The 14314-nt window shown below is 44.3% G+C and overlaps 1 protein-coding gene across 2 annotated transcripts in view; it reads left to right on the top strand.

Moving 5' to 3' along the window:
- Positions 1-14314, top strand: part of mapk8b (mitogen-activated protein kinase 8b) — an 85394-nt gene that overhangs the window by 60186 nt on the left and 10894 nt on the right. For both annotated transcript variants that reach the window (XM_079491981.1, XM_079491982.1), the window contains exons 6-9: positions 4539-4704; positions 9482-9553; positions 11638-11820; positions 12429-12553. In XM_079491981.1, the coding sequence (XP_079348107.1) occupies positions 4539-4704; positions 9482-9553; positions 11638-11820; positions 12429-12553 (546 nt within the window). The remainder of the gene's footprint in view (positions 1-4538; positions 4705-9481; positions 9554-11637; positions 11821-12428; positions 12554-14314) is intronic.

Below are 14314 nucleotides of genomic sequence, written 5' to 3'. Positions count from 1 at the left end.
CAACTTTCCTTAACCTTGCCGACGACTGCATTATGTCTTATGAAAAGTTACGATGTGAGTAAGTGATGCAATACAGAGTTACCATGCATACGTATTGAATCATCGTCATCATTTTTCGACCGCGGTCGAGATCATGGATTGCACAATGCCAATGTATTGCATGTATGTATGTATGCAATGTATTGCATACAGTCACTACATCTGTGAACGCGACAGTGGTGAGTGACATTCAATTCAATTCAAACCTTTATTTATTCTTGAAAGACATTGAGGTCGCCCTCATTTGCAGTGTCGTCAAGATACATATAATACAACATTTCAAAGCAATAAGCAAACGTTGCAGACACTTGGGGGTAAGTCTGCGATCAAATATTTTAATTGACAGTATGTTATGGGAGAACAGATCTTTAATTTAAGCTGCAGGTCATTCCACGTGGTTGGGGCACTAAAACAAAAGGCTGTTTTCCCCACCTCTGTGTTTATATTTGGGACCTTTAGTCAGTGACTGGAGGTCACTGGAGTGTAGCCTCGGAAACCCAGATGTTTTATTTTCCAGGGAGAAAAAAAAAGTCTGGGTCCGAGTCCACTTCAATTCGGCATAGAGTAGTGCAAACATTTCTCACTCTCTGCTGATTTCTGATAGTCTGCACCTTTGTTAAATTAACACACACGCACACATGTACACACACACACTCCTCTCTCTCTCTGTCGCTCTAAGTAATTAGTCTCATGTCGCGCAGCTGCGCATAGTTTCTCCTGGCGGATCCTGCCGGGAGCTGCCTATGCCATAAAAAGCATAGGTGAGTTCCAGGCTAACTGGAGTGAGTCAGTGACTGGAGGGAGTCCTATATGTTACAGACCTCTAGTGTGAGTCAGTGACTGGTCCTATATGTTACAGACCTCTAGTGTGAGTCAGTGACTGGTCCTATATGTTACAGACCTCTAGTGTGAGTCAGTGACTGGTCCTATATGTTACAGACCTTTAGTGTGAGTCAGTGACTGGTCCTATATGTTACAGACCTTTAGTGTGAGTCAGTGACTGGTCCTATATGTTACAGACCTTTAGTGTGAGTCAGTGACTGGTCCTATATGTTACAGACCTCTAGTGTGAGTCAGTGACTGGTCCTATATGTTACAGACCTTTAGTGTGAGTCAGTGACTGGTCCTATATGTTACAGACCTCTAGTGTGAGTCAGTGACTGGTCCTATATGTTACAGACCTCTAGTGTGAGTCAGTGACTGGTCCTATATGTTACAGACCTCTAGTGTGAGTCAGTGACTGGTCCTATATGTTACAGACCTTTAGTGTGAGTCAGTGACTGGTCCTATATGTTACAGACCTTTAGTGTGAGTCAGTGACTGGTCCTATATGTTACAGACCTTTAGTGTGAGTCAGTGACTGGTCCTATATGTTACAGACCTCTAGTGTGAGTCAGTGACTGGTCCTATATGTTACAGACCTTTAGTGTGAGTCAGTGACTGGTCCTATATGTTACAGACCTCTAGTGTGAGTCAGTGACTGGTCCTATATGTTACAGACCTTTAGTGTGAGTCAGTGACTGGTCCTATATGTTACAGACCTCTAGTGTGAGTCAGTGACTGGTCCTATATGTTACAGACCTCTAGTGTGAGTCAGTGACTGGTCCTATATGTTACAGACCTCTAGTGTGAGTCAGTGACTGGTCCTATATGTTACAGACCTCTAGTGTGAGTCAGTGACTGGTCCTATATGTTACAGACCTTTAGTGTGAGTCAGTGACTGGTCCTATATGTTACAGACCTCTAGTGTGAGTCAGTGACTGGTCCTATATGTTACAGACCTCTAGTGTGAGTCAGTGACTGGTCCTATATGTTACAGACCTTTAGTGTGAGTCAGTGACTGGTCCTATATGTTACAGACCTTTAGTGTGAGTCAGTGACTGGTCCTATATGTTACAGACCTCTAGTGTGAGTCAGTGACTGGTCCTATATGTTACAGACCTTTAGTGTGAGTCAGTGACTGGTCCTATATGTTACAGACCTCTAGTGTGAGTCAGTGACTGGTCCTATATGTTACAGACCTCTAGTGTGAGTCAGTGACTGGTCCTATATGTTACAGACCTTTAGTGTGAGTCAGTGACTGGTCCTATATGTTACAGACCTCTAGTGTGAGTCAGTGACTGGTCCTATATGTTACAGACCTTTAGTGTGAGTCAGTGACTGGTCCTATATGTTACAGACCTTCAGTGTGAGTCAGTGACTGGTCCTATATGTTACAGACCTTTAGTGTGAGTCAGTGACTGGTCCTATATGTTACAGACCTTCAGTGTGAGTCAGTGACTGGTCCTATATGTTACAGACCTCTAGTGTGAGTCAGTGACTGGTCCTATATGTTACAGACCTATAGTGTGAGTCAGTGACTGGTCCTATATGTTACAGACCTCTAGTGTGAGTCAGTGACTGGTCCTATATGTTACAGACCTCTAGTGTGAGTCAGTGACTGGTCCTATATGTTACAGACCTTTAGTGTGAGTCAGTGACTGGTCCTATATGTTACAGACCTCTAGTGTGAGTCAGTGACTGGTCCTATATGTTACAGACCTTTAGTGTGAGTCAGTGACTGGTCCTATATGTTACAGACCTCTAGTGTGAGTCAGTGACTGGTCCTATATGTTACAGACCTCTAGTGTGAGTCAGTGACTGGTCCTATATGTTACAGACCTCTAGTGTGAGTCAGTGACTGGTCCTATATGTTACAGACCTCTAGTGTGAGTCAGTGACTGGTCCTATATGTTACAGACCTTTAGTGTGAGTCAGTGACTGGTCCTATATGTTACAGACCTCTAGTGTGAGTCAGTGACTGGTCCTATATGTTACAGACCTCTAGTGTGAGTCAGTGACTGGTCCTATATGTTACAGACCTCTAGTGTGAGTCAGTGACTGGTCCTATATGTTACAGACCTTTAGTGTGAGTCAGTGACTGGTCCTATATGTTACAGACCTTTAGTGTGAGTCAGTGACTGGTCCTATATGTTACAGACCTTTAGTGTGAGTCAGTGACTGGTCCTATATGTTACAGACCTTTAGTGTGAGTCAGTGACTGGTCCTATATGTTACAGACCTTTAGTGTGAGTCAGTGACTGGTCCTATATGTTACAGACCTTTAGTGTGAGTCAGTGACTGGTCCTATATGTTACAGACCTCTAGTGTGAGTCAGTGACTGGTCCTATATGTTACAGACCTCTAGTGTGAGTCAGTGACTGGAGGGAGTCCTATATCAGCGTTCCAATCCAACAGAGCTTTAATATACAACGGCAAAGTTCCATCAATTGCTTTAAAAATAAACAAGTACAACGTACTTGTACAAACAGTGTTTGTACAAGTACGTATGTATCCGTATAAAATAAATCCCATGTGCATCCCTGCGGTGGGGCCGGGGCAGATCTATAAATGAGATGATAGAATTATTGCGGTTGGACGACGGATGGATAATGATCGTTGTACACGCGGATTAGCGTGACAAAAAGGCCCATCTCTGTTGTCTCCGGCTGCCTTCAGAGCAGCCATACATTTCACTTTTAAAAGTTACTCTGTGTAACCTAATGAATATTGTTTAGTCTGTCAGATGTGCAGTGCCCCAGGCTACTAGAAGTGAGTAATAAGAAACAACTGACTATCTGGGTATATCCAACATACAACTATCCATCTGTGTGCAGGGCTGGGTATTGCCTACATACAATCGATATGTATCGCTTCACAATACAGAGTCCACGATACGATGTGTATCGCAATGCGCGTTTATATTTCTGATGATGACTGCGTGTCCTACTAAATTTACTTTTGCAGAGTCCTAGACCACCGATTGCTGATGTTTTGACAAATATGGTAGCCTCTGTATCGATACAATTATTGGCAAGGGATGTGATTATTGTCATATCGATTAATTGAACCAACCGCTATCCGTGTGTGTGTGTGTGTGTGTGTGCGTTTGTCTGTCTGTGTATGAAGCTGTTGTTTTTGGTAACAGATTTTGATTTTAGTTTTAGTCATAGTCTCTTGAATAGTTTACATTTTTTGTTTTAGTCACATTTTAGTCGCCTTGAATGTTTTAGTGTTAGTCTCGTTTTAGTCGACTAAATATCAAACTATTTTAGTCGACTAAATCTACAGTTGATTTAGTCGAACAAAATGTATTTTGGCGGGCCTTGATGCCGTTGCAATGACTGTTTTTTCACTTGATGAAAATAGCCGATCTACAAGCTCACAACGCGTCGCAACTAATTGTAAAATGACATACTGGATTTCTTGTCCACTAGTCCCTTCCTGACATTTTAGTTTAGTTTTTATTTGTTGACGAAATTGTCAGTATATTTAGTCTTAGTTTTAGTCATCATAGCTTAGTTTTCATTTAGTTTCCATTTAGTTTTCGTCAGTGAAAAAAGGTAGTCGACGAACATTTTTCGTCTTAGATTTAGTCGACGAAATCAACACTGGTATGAAGTGATTTCTATAACGGTATTTGTAGTAATGCATCTCCGGTTCTGGTTTCCGGCTCGCAGGACCTAAAGCCCAGCAACATCGTGGTGAAGTCCGACTGCACCCTGAAGATCCTGGACTTTGGCCTGGCCCGGACCGCCGCCACGGGCCTCCTGATGACGCCCTACGTGGTGACGCGCTACTACCGCGCCCCCGAGGTCATCCTGGGCATGGGCTACCAGGCTAACGGTGAGTGTATACCCAATGCAAAAAGCCCCCGATCGACTTAAGGCCAATTGGATTGATCGAGATGCAGAGCTATACCACTGTAACTACTGCTCTGCTACTGCCTTTATAACACTGAGCAAAGCTTGGCCTAATGCATGCTCCACCCACAGGGATGTTTTCGAGCACGCACGCGTGCACACACACACACACACTTGTATTACTGTACTTGTGAGGACATTGAACCTTTAGGACAGCTTTGAGAAGGCCAAATAGCTATTTTCCGGTTGCGCAACACTGTCACGTAAACCAAGTAAATATAAGCCATATAACTCCAATCCTATTCCTAACCCATACACCTTACCTGTAAACTAACCTATGGTTGACTAATCCTTACTCCAATTAACCCGGGGCCTAATTCTCCAAATCTTTTTAACCCATTCACCCTTTTTGTGTTTTAAGCATTTTGTGTTATACTTTAGCTATTGAAAGATAAAGCAGATCTACAAGCTCATAGTGCGGCACCGCTATTTTTTGAAACATCTTGAAAATGTGGCGCAAATCTTTGAATATATATTATTTCAGAGCGAACGTTTTTAACTCAAATCTTTGCTTCTGGGGGGGTCCCTGGAACAACATATTTTGAGATGGTGGTACATGGCCAAATACAGATACTTCTGAAAACTGTTAGGATTTAGAACTGCTTTTTTTTTAATCGTCCTCAGTCATAAATGGGTTCAAACCGTGAGGACCAGGACAATGTCTTAAATGCAACAATACGTGTCGGCACTGTTGACCCTCACAAGAATACTAAGACGAGCGAGCGCACACACACACGCACGCACGCACCTTTGCCTCCCTCTTCCTCTAAGGTCACAGCTCCGTGGGGAGGAAGTTGGCACGTTGGGCAGTGCATGGTGGGACACTTCCTGCTTGGAGGAGCCCATCCATCCACCTCTACAGCTGCCGTTTAATGTTTTATTGAGCTACTGTATACAGTACTGTACCACAACCACCAGGGTGTGGATAATATAATATACACTGGCTCAGTGTTGTTTTTATGGAGGCAAACATATTAGTCCCTTGAATAGTTTTCATTTAGTTTTAGTCACATTTTAGTCACCTGGAATATTTTGGTGTTAGGGCCTTGATGCCGTCGTAATGACTTCACTTGCTGAAAATAGCTGATCTACAAGCTCACAACGCCTCGCAGCGCGACGCGTTGTGAGCTTGTAGATCAGCTAGTATAAGTCAGTGTAAAATGACTTATACTGGATCTCTTGTCCACTAGTCCCTTCCTAACATTTTAGTCTAGTTTTTATTTGTTGACAATCGTCAGTATATTTACTAGTCTTAGTTTTAGTCACCATAGCTTAGTTTTCATTTAGTTACTTTCCATTCAGTTTTCGTCAGTGAAAAAAGGTAGTCGACGAACATTTTTCGTCTTAGTTTTAGTCGACGAAAACAACACTGCTGTACCACAACCGCCAGTGTGTGAATAATATCATACACTGGCTGCTGTGTGCATGACTCGGTCAAAACAATCACATTTTGTCTTGATTTTACTATTTTAATTGGGATTAATATGTGTAGGTACAATATGTTTCCTCGCCCGAATCACCCTGTTTGTTATTGTGCGAGTTAGAAACAATGACACTGGAGTTTACTTTCATTTGGCAGTTCGCTGTGTATAAAGACCATGAGGTTTTAATGATTAGCACACGTTGATAGCTACAGGTGTTCTAAACGAGGACTGCTGCAGAAGATTGAATTTATCGCTGAGGAGTTATACTGTGTAGACTAGAGATATATTTGCTCCTTCCCTGCCTAGCTTCGATCCAACCTGCCTTAAAACAAAACTAACAAAAAAACCACGTTGACCTTAATCTTTCCTGCTGACTTGTTGCTTCTTTCTTTTGCTTACTCTCTTCTCCTCCTCCTCCACCCTCCCCTCCCTCCCCCTTCTCCTCCTCCTCCTCCTCCCCCTCCATCACCCTCCCCTGTCCCTCTCCCCTCCCCACACCCCTCTCCTCCATGCTGCGCGGTATGTAGTGGATATTTGGGCTGTGGGCTGCATTATGGCCGAAATGGTTCGCCACAAAATCCTTTTTCCCGGAAGGGATTGTATCCTTGGGGTTCTGCTTTGCTGCAGTGGAGAGACTGTGTGCCAACCGTTGTCTTCTTCTTCTGAAACGGAAAACAATTATAAAACGACTAAAAAAACGCAACGAAAAATAACACCCAAAAAGTCCTTTTTCTTTTCTTTTTTTCTTCCCGTTCTAATAGCCTACATTTTTAAATATTATTATTTGTTTTGTCATCAAAATGTGCATGTTTGTGCATCATAAAGCATGCTATAGAAAAAATCTTTCAAGACATGCCTCACACACACCTCAGACGTGCACCCGCCCGCCGCTTGTCAGCATGCATGCACGCACGCAAGCACGCACGCACAAGCGCCCGCCGACTGTCAACACACACGCACGTACAAGCGCCCACAAACACAGACCGCCTCGCCCCCCCTGCACCTTCCTTCCACCTAACCATGGTGACAGACAGTCACACTAGAAAAGCCGCCACCTGAAATAGAATCTCCAGCATCTTTTCTCTTTCATCCCAGTGAGACGCAGGAGAGACATCCTCATTAGTTCTCCCAGGTTTTCCGCGGAAGCGTCGTAGGTGGGTGGCACGCATGGCCCACATCCGTGGAACAGAACAGAAGCGTCGTGTTGGCTCGGGGGGGGGGGGGGGATGCTTGGTGTATTATAGTTGGGAGGACAAAATCTCAATCTCATACATAACATGAATGTATGAAATTCTGGAGTTTTCAGTTTAACCATGTAGGAGGTTATAGATTCAAACAACAACACTCCCGTTACGATTATGAGTGCCATGATTTTTTTTTTCCAACATGATCATCAGGTATTATTATATAATATTATGTAAGGAGAATGCCTGGTGGGTGGTGATGTGTGGTGATCCACCTGAACTGAAGCCACACCCACAGCTGTTGTGCTATGATAAAGGACGAGGGGTTAGGGGAGGGGATGATATTGTGATTTCTTTTTTTTTTAAATTATTATTATTGGCACATTTGACTGTCAAGGTTTCAGCCTCCAGGAAGAAACCCTAAATACAAAGGGAAGACATCATTGCACATAACAACACACCAAGGGGTCTAATGGAGTACTGTCTGTCACCTCATAAACACATGCAAAACTGGAAAACAACACAAAAATCACGACGTTACTGGTACTTTTGGTATTTTCATTATGCCACCCTGTCCGAGCCTCTAGCTGTGATGTCCCAGACTCCCAGCAACCCCGTAATATTCACTTTGCATTATACCTGACTATAGCGGTGAGATGCGCGAGGGTGTTAAATGCTTTTCCATGTTCATCATTATTATGTTCTCATCATGTTCCAGTGGTCAGTGTCTCACTAGTGACTAGTCCAACTCTGTTTCAGTGGTCAGTGTCTCACTAGTGACTCGTCCAACTCTGTTTCAGTGGTCAGTGTCTCACTAGTGACTAGTCCAACTCTGTTTTCAGTGGTCAGTGTCTCACTAGTGACTAGTCCAACTCTGTTTTCCGTGGTCAGTGTCTCACTAGTGACTAGTCCAACTCTGTTTTCAGTGGTCAGTGTCTCACTAGTGACCAGTCCAACTCTGATGTACTACAAACTATTAGCTAACTTGTTGCTCTGGTCAGCTTGTGTGTGTTGTTGTCTGTGCCGTTATGCCCCTTCAAGTTGACCATGATGTTGTCGGCTGGAAACTTCACGTCCACATTTTTTGCTAAAAAAACTAATAGAATACACACATCACTTGGTAGAGGTGCTGGGTTCAAAAGTAGCATCAGAAAAAGAGAAAAGAAGCTGCCGCACATCTGCCCTCATCTGCTCCAAAAGTTATACTTTATTGACGACGTTTCGAGCCAAGGCTCTTCATCTGGTCAAACTCGAGACGCGAGTGATCCACCCATTTAAATAGACACCCACGGGTCACGTTCTACTAGTCAGTGGGTGGAACCAACACAATATGGTCATCAAATCAATTAATCAAATATCACTATATACAGCAGCGGTGGGCAACTTTGACAATGGAGAGGGCCACTATATTTCAACACTCACTCCCTAGGGCCATATATTACGGTCGTCGCAAAAATAGCCGATCTACAGCCGATCGGCTATTTTTGCTATATTCGAATTGAAATCTTGAATTCTTGCTATTTTTTTAATCAGAATCCTGAAAATTTATATTTTTCATTTCAAATGCCTTTAATTATACTTGTGTTGAGCAATGAGCTACTAATTTAGACTGAAGTAATTAAAGCGGGTCATGTTTGCATGTTGTGGAATTGTAAACAGCTGAAACCAATATTATATCAGTATTCTGACATTAACCTGAGGGCCACATTAAGTGAAGGTGGGGGCCGCATGTGGCCCCCGGGCCGCCAGTTGCCCACCCCTGATATACAGTGTTTCACATTTTTCAGATCCACAACAGTGGACATTTTTTGACATGTTTAGCTTAGCCTTGTGGGACACGGACTCAGTGAAAGACCCATGCATGGCACTGCATGCCAGACAGTTTCATTATTATTATTATTATTTGTAATATGTTTGCCAGTCAAACGTACTGTTATCATCCCTCTCTGCTCCTCTCCATTTGGTAGATTTCTTTTCTTTTCTTTTAATTATTCTGTTCCATTTATTTGTTTCATTGTGGTTTTGTTTTGTTGAGTCCTGCATGCTAATGTTTTTTGGTGGTTCTTGTCCATTTTTTTCCCCATTTTTTCAGTTGATGTCTGGTCAATTGGTTGCATCATGGCTGAAATGGTCCGGGGTAGTGTGTTATTCCCCGGGACCGACCGTATCCTTAAGACCTGGGACCCCCCCACCCCCCCCCCCCCTTAAGACCTGGGACACCCCCCCCAGTCCCCCCCCAGTCCCCCCCACTCCAGGTCCTTAAAACCTGGGACACCCAGGTGCTTTTTCAGAATTTCCATTCTGAAAAATACATGTAACAGGGTGTCTGCACTGCAGGCGTAGGCAAGTCAGATTTAACTTAAATACCTTTTTATAATTAATTTTGTGAGCTTGCAGATCTGTTCAAGCTGCTCAACTTTGGGCTTGTTTATCTGTAAAGACAGACTGATGAATGAATCAGTCTGATTTATTAAACTAACCGATGCCGATTTTAATCTAAAAACAACTAGAATCGGCCGATACCGATGTGTTTGCCGATTAATCTCCCATCACTACCATCATGTCACACTGTACTGTAACTACGCTATCGTTAGTCGGGCTGGAAACCTCATTATGTCCAAAACTGTTAAGGCCTGTTCCTACTCCAGTTTTAGGTGATAAGGTGACCACCGAAACGGTGGTTAGTAAAAACAGAGATGTTTGGGGCGAGCGGTGAGTCACTTACCACCGCGGCGTGACAGTATGAGTATGACTTTTGAGTGTGTGACACTGATGTACGATCAAGCAGGGCGTTCATTTAAGAAAACAAACGGAAAAAGTTAAAATATTGGAGATAAGAGGTTTCCACCCACAACACCAGCGTAGATATACTCTTGTCCCAGTGAGTGTCTTGTGTTTTTCGTTGGCCTGTAGGTACAACACCGAACGATGGTGTTTTATGTCCAGCATTGTTGTTGTAGCAACTCCTGTAGCACTTCAGGAACAACACCAGGTCAGCACGCGGCGTCACTGACGGCACAGAATGACTCTGTTTTATTAGGATCGGATGCACTTGGCCTGTAATCAGGCAGCTATAGCACAGTGCTGCACCAAGATGCACTTGGCCTGTCTGTAATCAGGCAGCTATAGCACACCTGCTGCACCAAGATGCACTTGGCCTGTAATCAGGCAGCTATAGCACAGTGCTGCACCAAGATGCACTTGGCCTGTCTGTAATCAGGCAGCTATAGCACAGTGCTGCACCAAGATGCACTTGGCCTGTAATCAGGCAGCTATAGCACAGTGCTGCACCAAGATGCACTTGGCCTGTAATCAGGCAGCTATAGCACAGTGCTGCACCAAGATGCACTTGGCCTGTAATCAGGCAGCTATAGCACAGTGCTGCACCAAGATGCACTTGGCCTGCCTGTAATCAGGCAGCTATAGCACAGTGCTGCACCAAGATGCACTTGGCCTGTCTGTAATCAGGCAGCTATAGCACAGTGCTGCACCAAGATGCACTTGGCCTGTAATCAGGCAGCTATAGCACAGTGCTGCACCTAGATGCACTTGGCCTGTAATCAGGCAGCTATAGCACAGTGCTGCACCAAGATGCACTTGGCCTGTAATCAGGCAGCTATAGCACAGTGCTGCACCAAGATGCACTTGGCCTGCCTGTAATCAGGCAGCTATAGCACAGTGCTGCACCAAGATGCACTTGGCCTGTCTGTAATCAGGCAGCTATAGCACAGTGCTGCAAACCTTTTACCTCCACACCCAAAAAAAGAGAGATTAGACGTTTGCCCTGGACCCAAAGAAGTGAAAACGGCAGATCTACAAGCTCATAACGCGTCGCTTCGTGCCGCGTTATGAGCTTGTAGATCTGCTATTTCCACTACTTCTTAAACTTTCCCATTTCATTTATTTATTGAAATTATTAGATTGTCTTTTTTTTTATTCATGAAATACTTTTTTGAAAAATGTTTGAATTGTTTTTAATTGATGAAAAAGCGTGACTTTTATTCGTTTCAACTTATACAAATAATAATTTAAATAATATCATTCATCATTCATATTTTAAATAGGAAATAGGAATAGGAAACCGAGATATTTTTTTTAGCCAAAACAACCCATAAAAACCGGTCCGCCGTGACCCACACAAACTGTTGGGGTGAAACGGTGCTGTGTAACGGTGCCCTGAAGTGTCCAAGCTCTCCGTATAGTCCGCAGCGCTCTCTCTCTTTCCTTAACGCGGCCGCCCGGCGCCAGACATCGACCAGTGGAACAAGGTGATCGAGCAGCTGGGCACGCCGTCGCAGGACTTCCTGATGAAGCTCAACCAATCGGTGAGGACCTACGTGGAGAACCGGCCTCGCTACGCCGGATACACCTTCGAGAAGCTCTTCCCCGACGTGCTGTTCCCCGCCGACTCCGAACACAACAAGCTGAAAGGTCAGTGTGTGCTGTTGGCACGCGTGCACGCACGTCGCAGACACACGCACGCACGCAGACACACACGCACGCACGCAGACACACACACACACACACTCAAACACACACCTGCACCTGTCCCTATAGCAGTGCGGACCCCATGTAATCTTTAGAACCACTGGAGTAGAGGATTAGATAGAGAAACTGACAGACACCATTCTTGCTTTAGGATGTCCCTTAACCACTTGAACCACACTGTCACTGCCTCCAATTCTGGGGAGAACATGTTTCGCCAAAAGATGAATCTATGAATCTCTGACTGACTAAACAGAGCCATAGAGGGTCGGGTCGGACTGACTAAACAGAGCCATAGAGGGTCGGACGTGCAGCTAAAAAAAATCAATAATAATCCAATCTTTTCCCCCCCGGTTCCGATCTTTTGAAAATCATGTGATCGGTGCCGATCATGTGATCGGATCGGGACATCTCTAGTGTCTAAAATCAATGTTGGGCGTCCTTGACATGAAACTAATATTGATGTAGACTAGACGATACACGTGGGAATGCAGACGTTCCTCTCTGTCTGTCTGCCTCACTGTTTCCCTGTGTTGTGTTGTGTTGTGTTGCAGCGAGCCAGGCCCGTGACCTGCTGGCCAAGATGCTGGTAATAGACTCGTCCAAGAGGATCTCGGTGGACGAGGCGCTACAGCACCCCTACATCAACGTGTGGTACGACCCGACTGAAGTGGAGGCGGTAAGACGAGAATGTACCACTGTGTGGGTCTGGGGGGGGTTCCCTGACATAGGATCCCACTGTAGGTTTGCAATGCTTTCTTGCATAATTGTCGTTTGTGTCGTTGGTAGCTCTTGCCCTCGTAAACGGCTTTGCCATTAAAAAGTGTATTTGTGCAAAATTACTTTTAGCCATTTTGTTCTTGAATGTTTTAACCCAGAATTCAGGGTTGGGATATTATCAAACATCCTATTGTAAAACGGTTCAGGAAATGTGTTGATGGAACCCACTACGAACTCACTTCCAGCTTTTAGGACAACAAACTGTAGCACTCCTCTGTGTGTGTGTGTGTGTGTGTGTGTGTGTGTGTGTGTGTGTGTGTGTGTGTGTGTGTGTGTGTGTGTGTGTGTGTGTGTGTGTGTGTGTGTGTGTGTGTGTGTGTGTGTGTGTGTGTGTGTGTGTGTGTGTGTGTGTGTGTGTGTGTGTGTGATTATGGGGATCCTTGTCACGAAAATGTTTAAGAGCCCCTCCTATACACAGGTTTAATCTTTGAGGGGCGCTAAGCCCCTCCTATACACAGGTTTAATCTTTGAGGGGTGCCAGCCCCTCCTATACACAGGTTTAATCTGAGGGGTGCCAGCCCCTCCTATACACAGGTTTAATCTGAGGGCCGCTAAACCCCTCCTATACACAGGTTTAATCTTTGAGGGGCGCTAAGCCCCTCCTATACACAGGTTTAATCTTTGAGGGGCGCTAAGCCCCTCCTATACACAGGTTTAATCTTTGAGGGGTGCCAGCCCCTCCTATACACAGGTTTAATATTGAGGGGCACCAGCCCCTCCTATACACAGGTTTAATCTTGAGGGGCACCAGCCCCTCCTATACACAGGTTTAATCTGAGGGGCACCAGCCCCTCCTATACACAGGTTTGCCAAAAACATTGCATCATGCATGGAGCGGACGGAGAGGACTCTTGCAGAACAAAACACATCCAGACAGATATCGCAAAAAAAGAAAAGCTCTTTTAGATTTTGTCATAACGGGAACATTTTAGAAAATAGCCAAATAGCAGCTTTTCTCTCTCTGCTATTTTTGAGCGGTGCCTCCGTTCAATTACGCAGCTATGTTTGTCACGCACACATGAACGCGCGAGCACACACACACACACACACACACACACACACACACACACACACACACACACACACACACACACAGGAGGGCTTGTACAGACAAAAGACAAAAACATTGATTTATTTCCCCAATTTGTTTTATTACAATTCATTATTTGATTATAATTGATTTAAATGTTGCTCCTCTCCTCTCCTCCTCGTACGGACCGATCCGGGCAGGACATTCTGGCCTTGAGAGGTGCCGGTTTGTGCTCGGAGCTCAACTGTGTGCAAAATGCATTATCCCATTCTGGACGGGAACCCCTTTTGGTGTTTTAAGCATTATGTTACACTTTAGCTATTGAAAAATAGCAGATCTACAAGCTCATAGCGCGGCACCGAGTGCCGCGCTATGAGCTTGTAGGTCTGCTATTTTTGAAAAATCGTGAAAATGTGTCGCAAATCTTTGAATATAAATTCTTTCACAGTGAACGTTTTTAACTCAAATCTTCGCTTCTGGGGGAGGTCCCTGGAACAACATATTTTCAGATGGGGGTCGGAGGCCAAATACAGATAATATTTGGGGTCCTGGACATGAAAATGTTTGAGCACCACTGACATAGAAACATGGGTTTTTTCAGAAAACTGTCATGATTTAATTTTGTAGAAT

The sequence above is a fragment of the Electrona antarctica genome (assembly GCF_951216825.1).
Source record: "Electrona antarctica genome assembly, chromosome: 22".
Classification (NCBI taxonomy): domain Eukaryota; kingdom Metazoa; phylum Chordata; class Actinopteri; order Myctophiformes; family Myctophidae; genus Electrona; species Electrona antarctica.
Note: the sequence above shows the minus strand (reverse complement) of the source record. Positions and strands in the feature narration are given on the sequence as shown.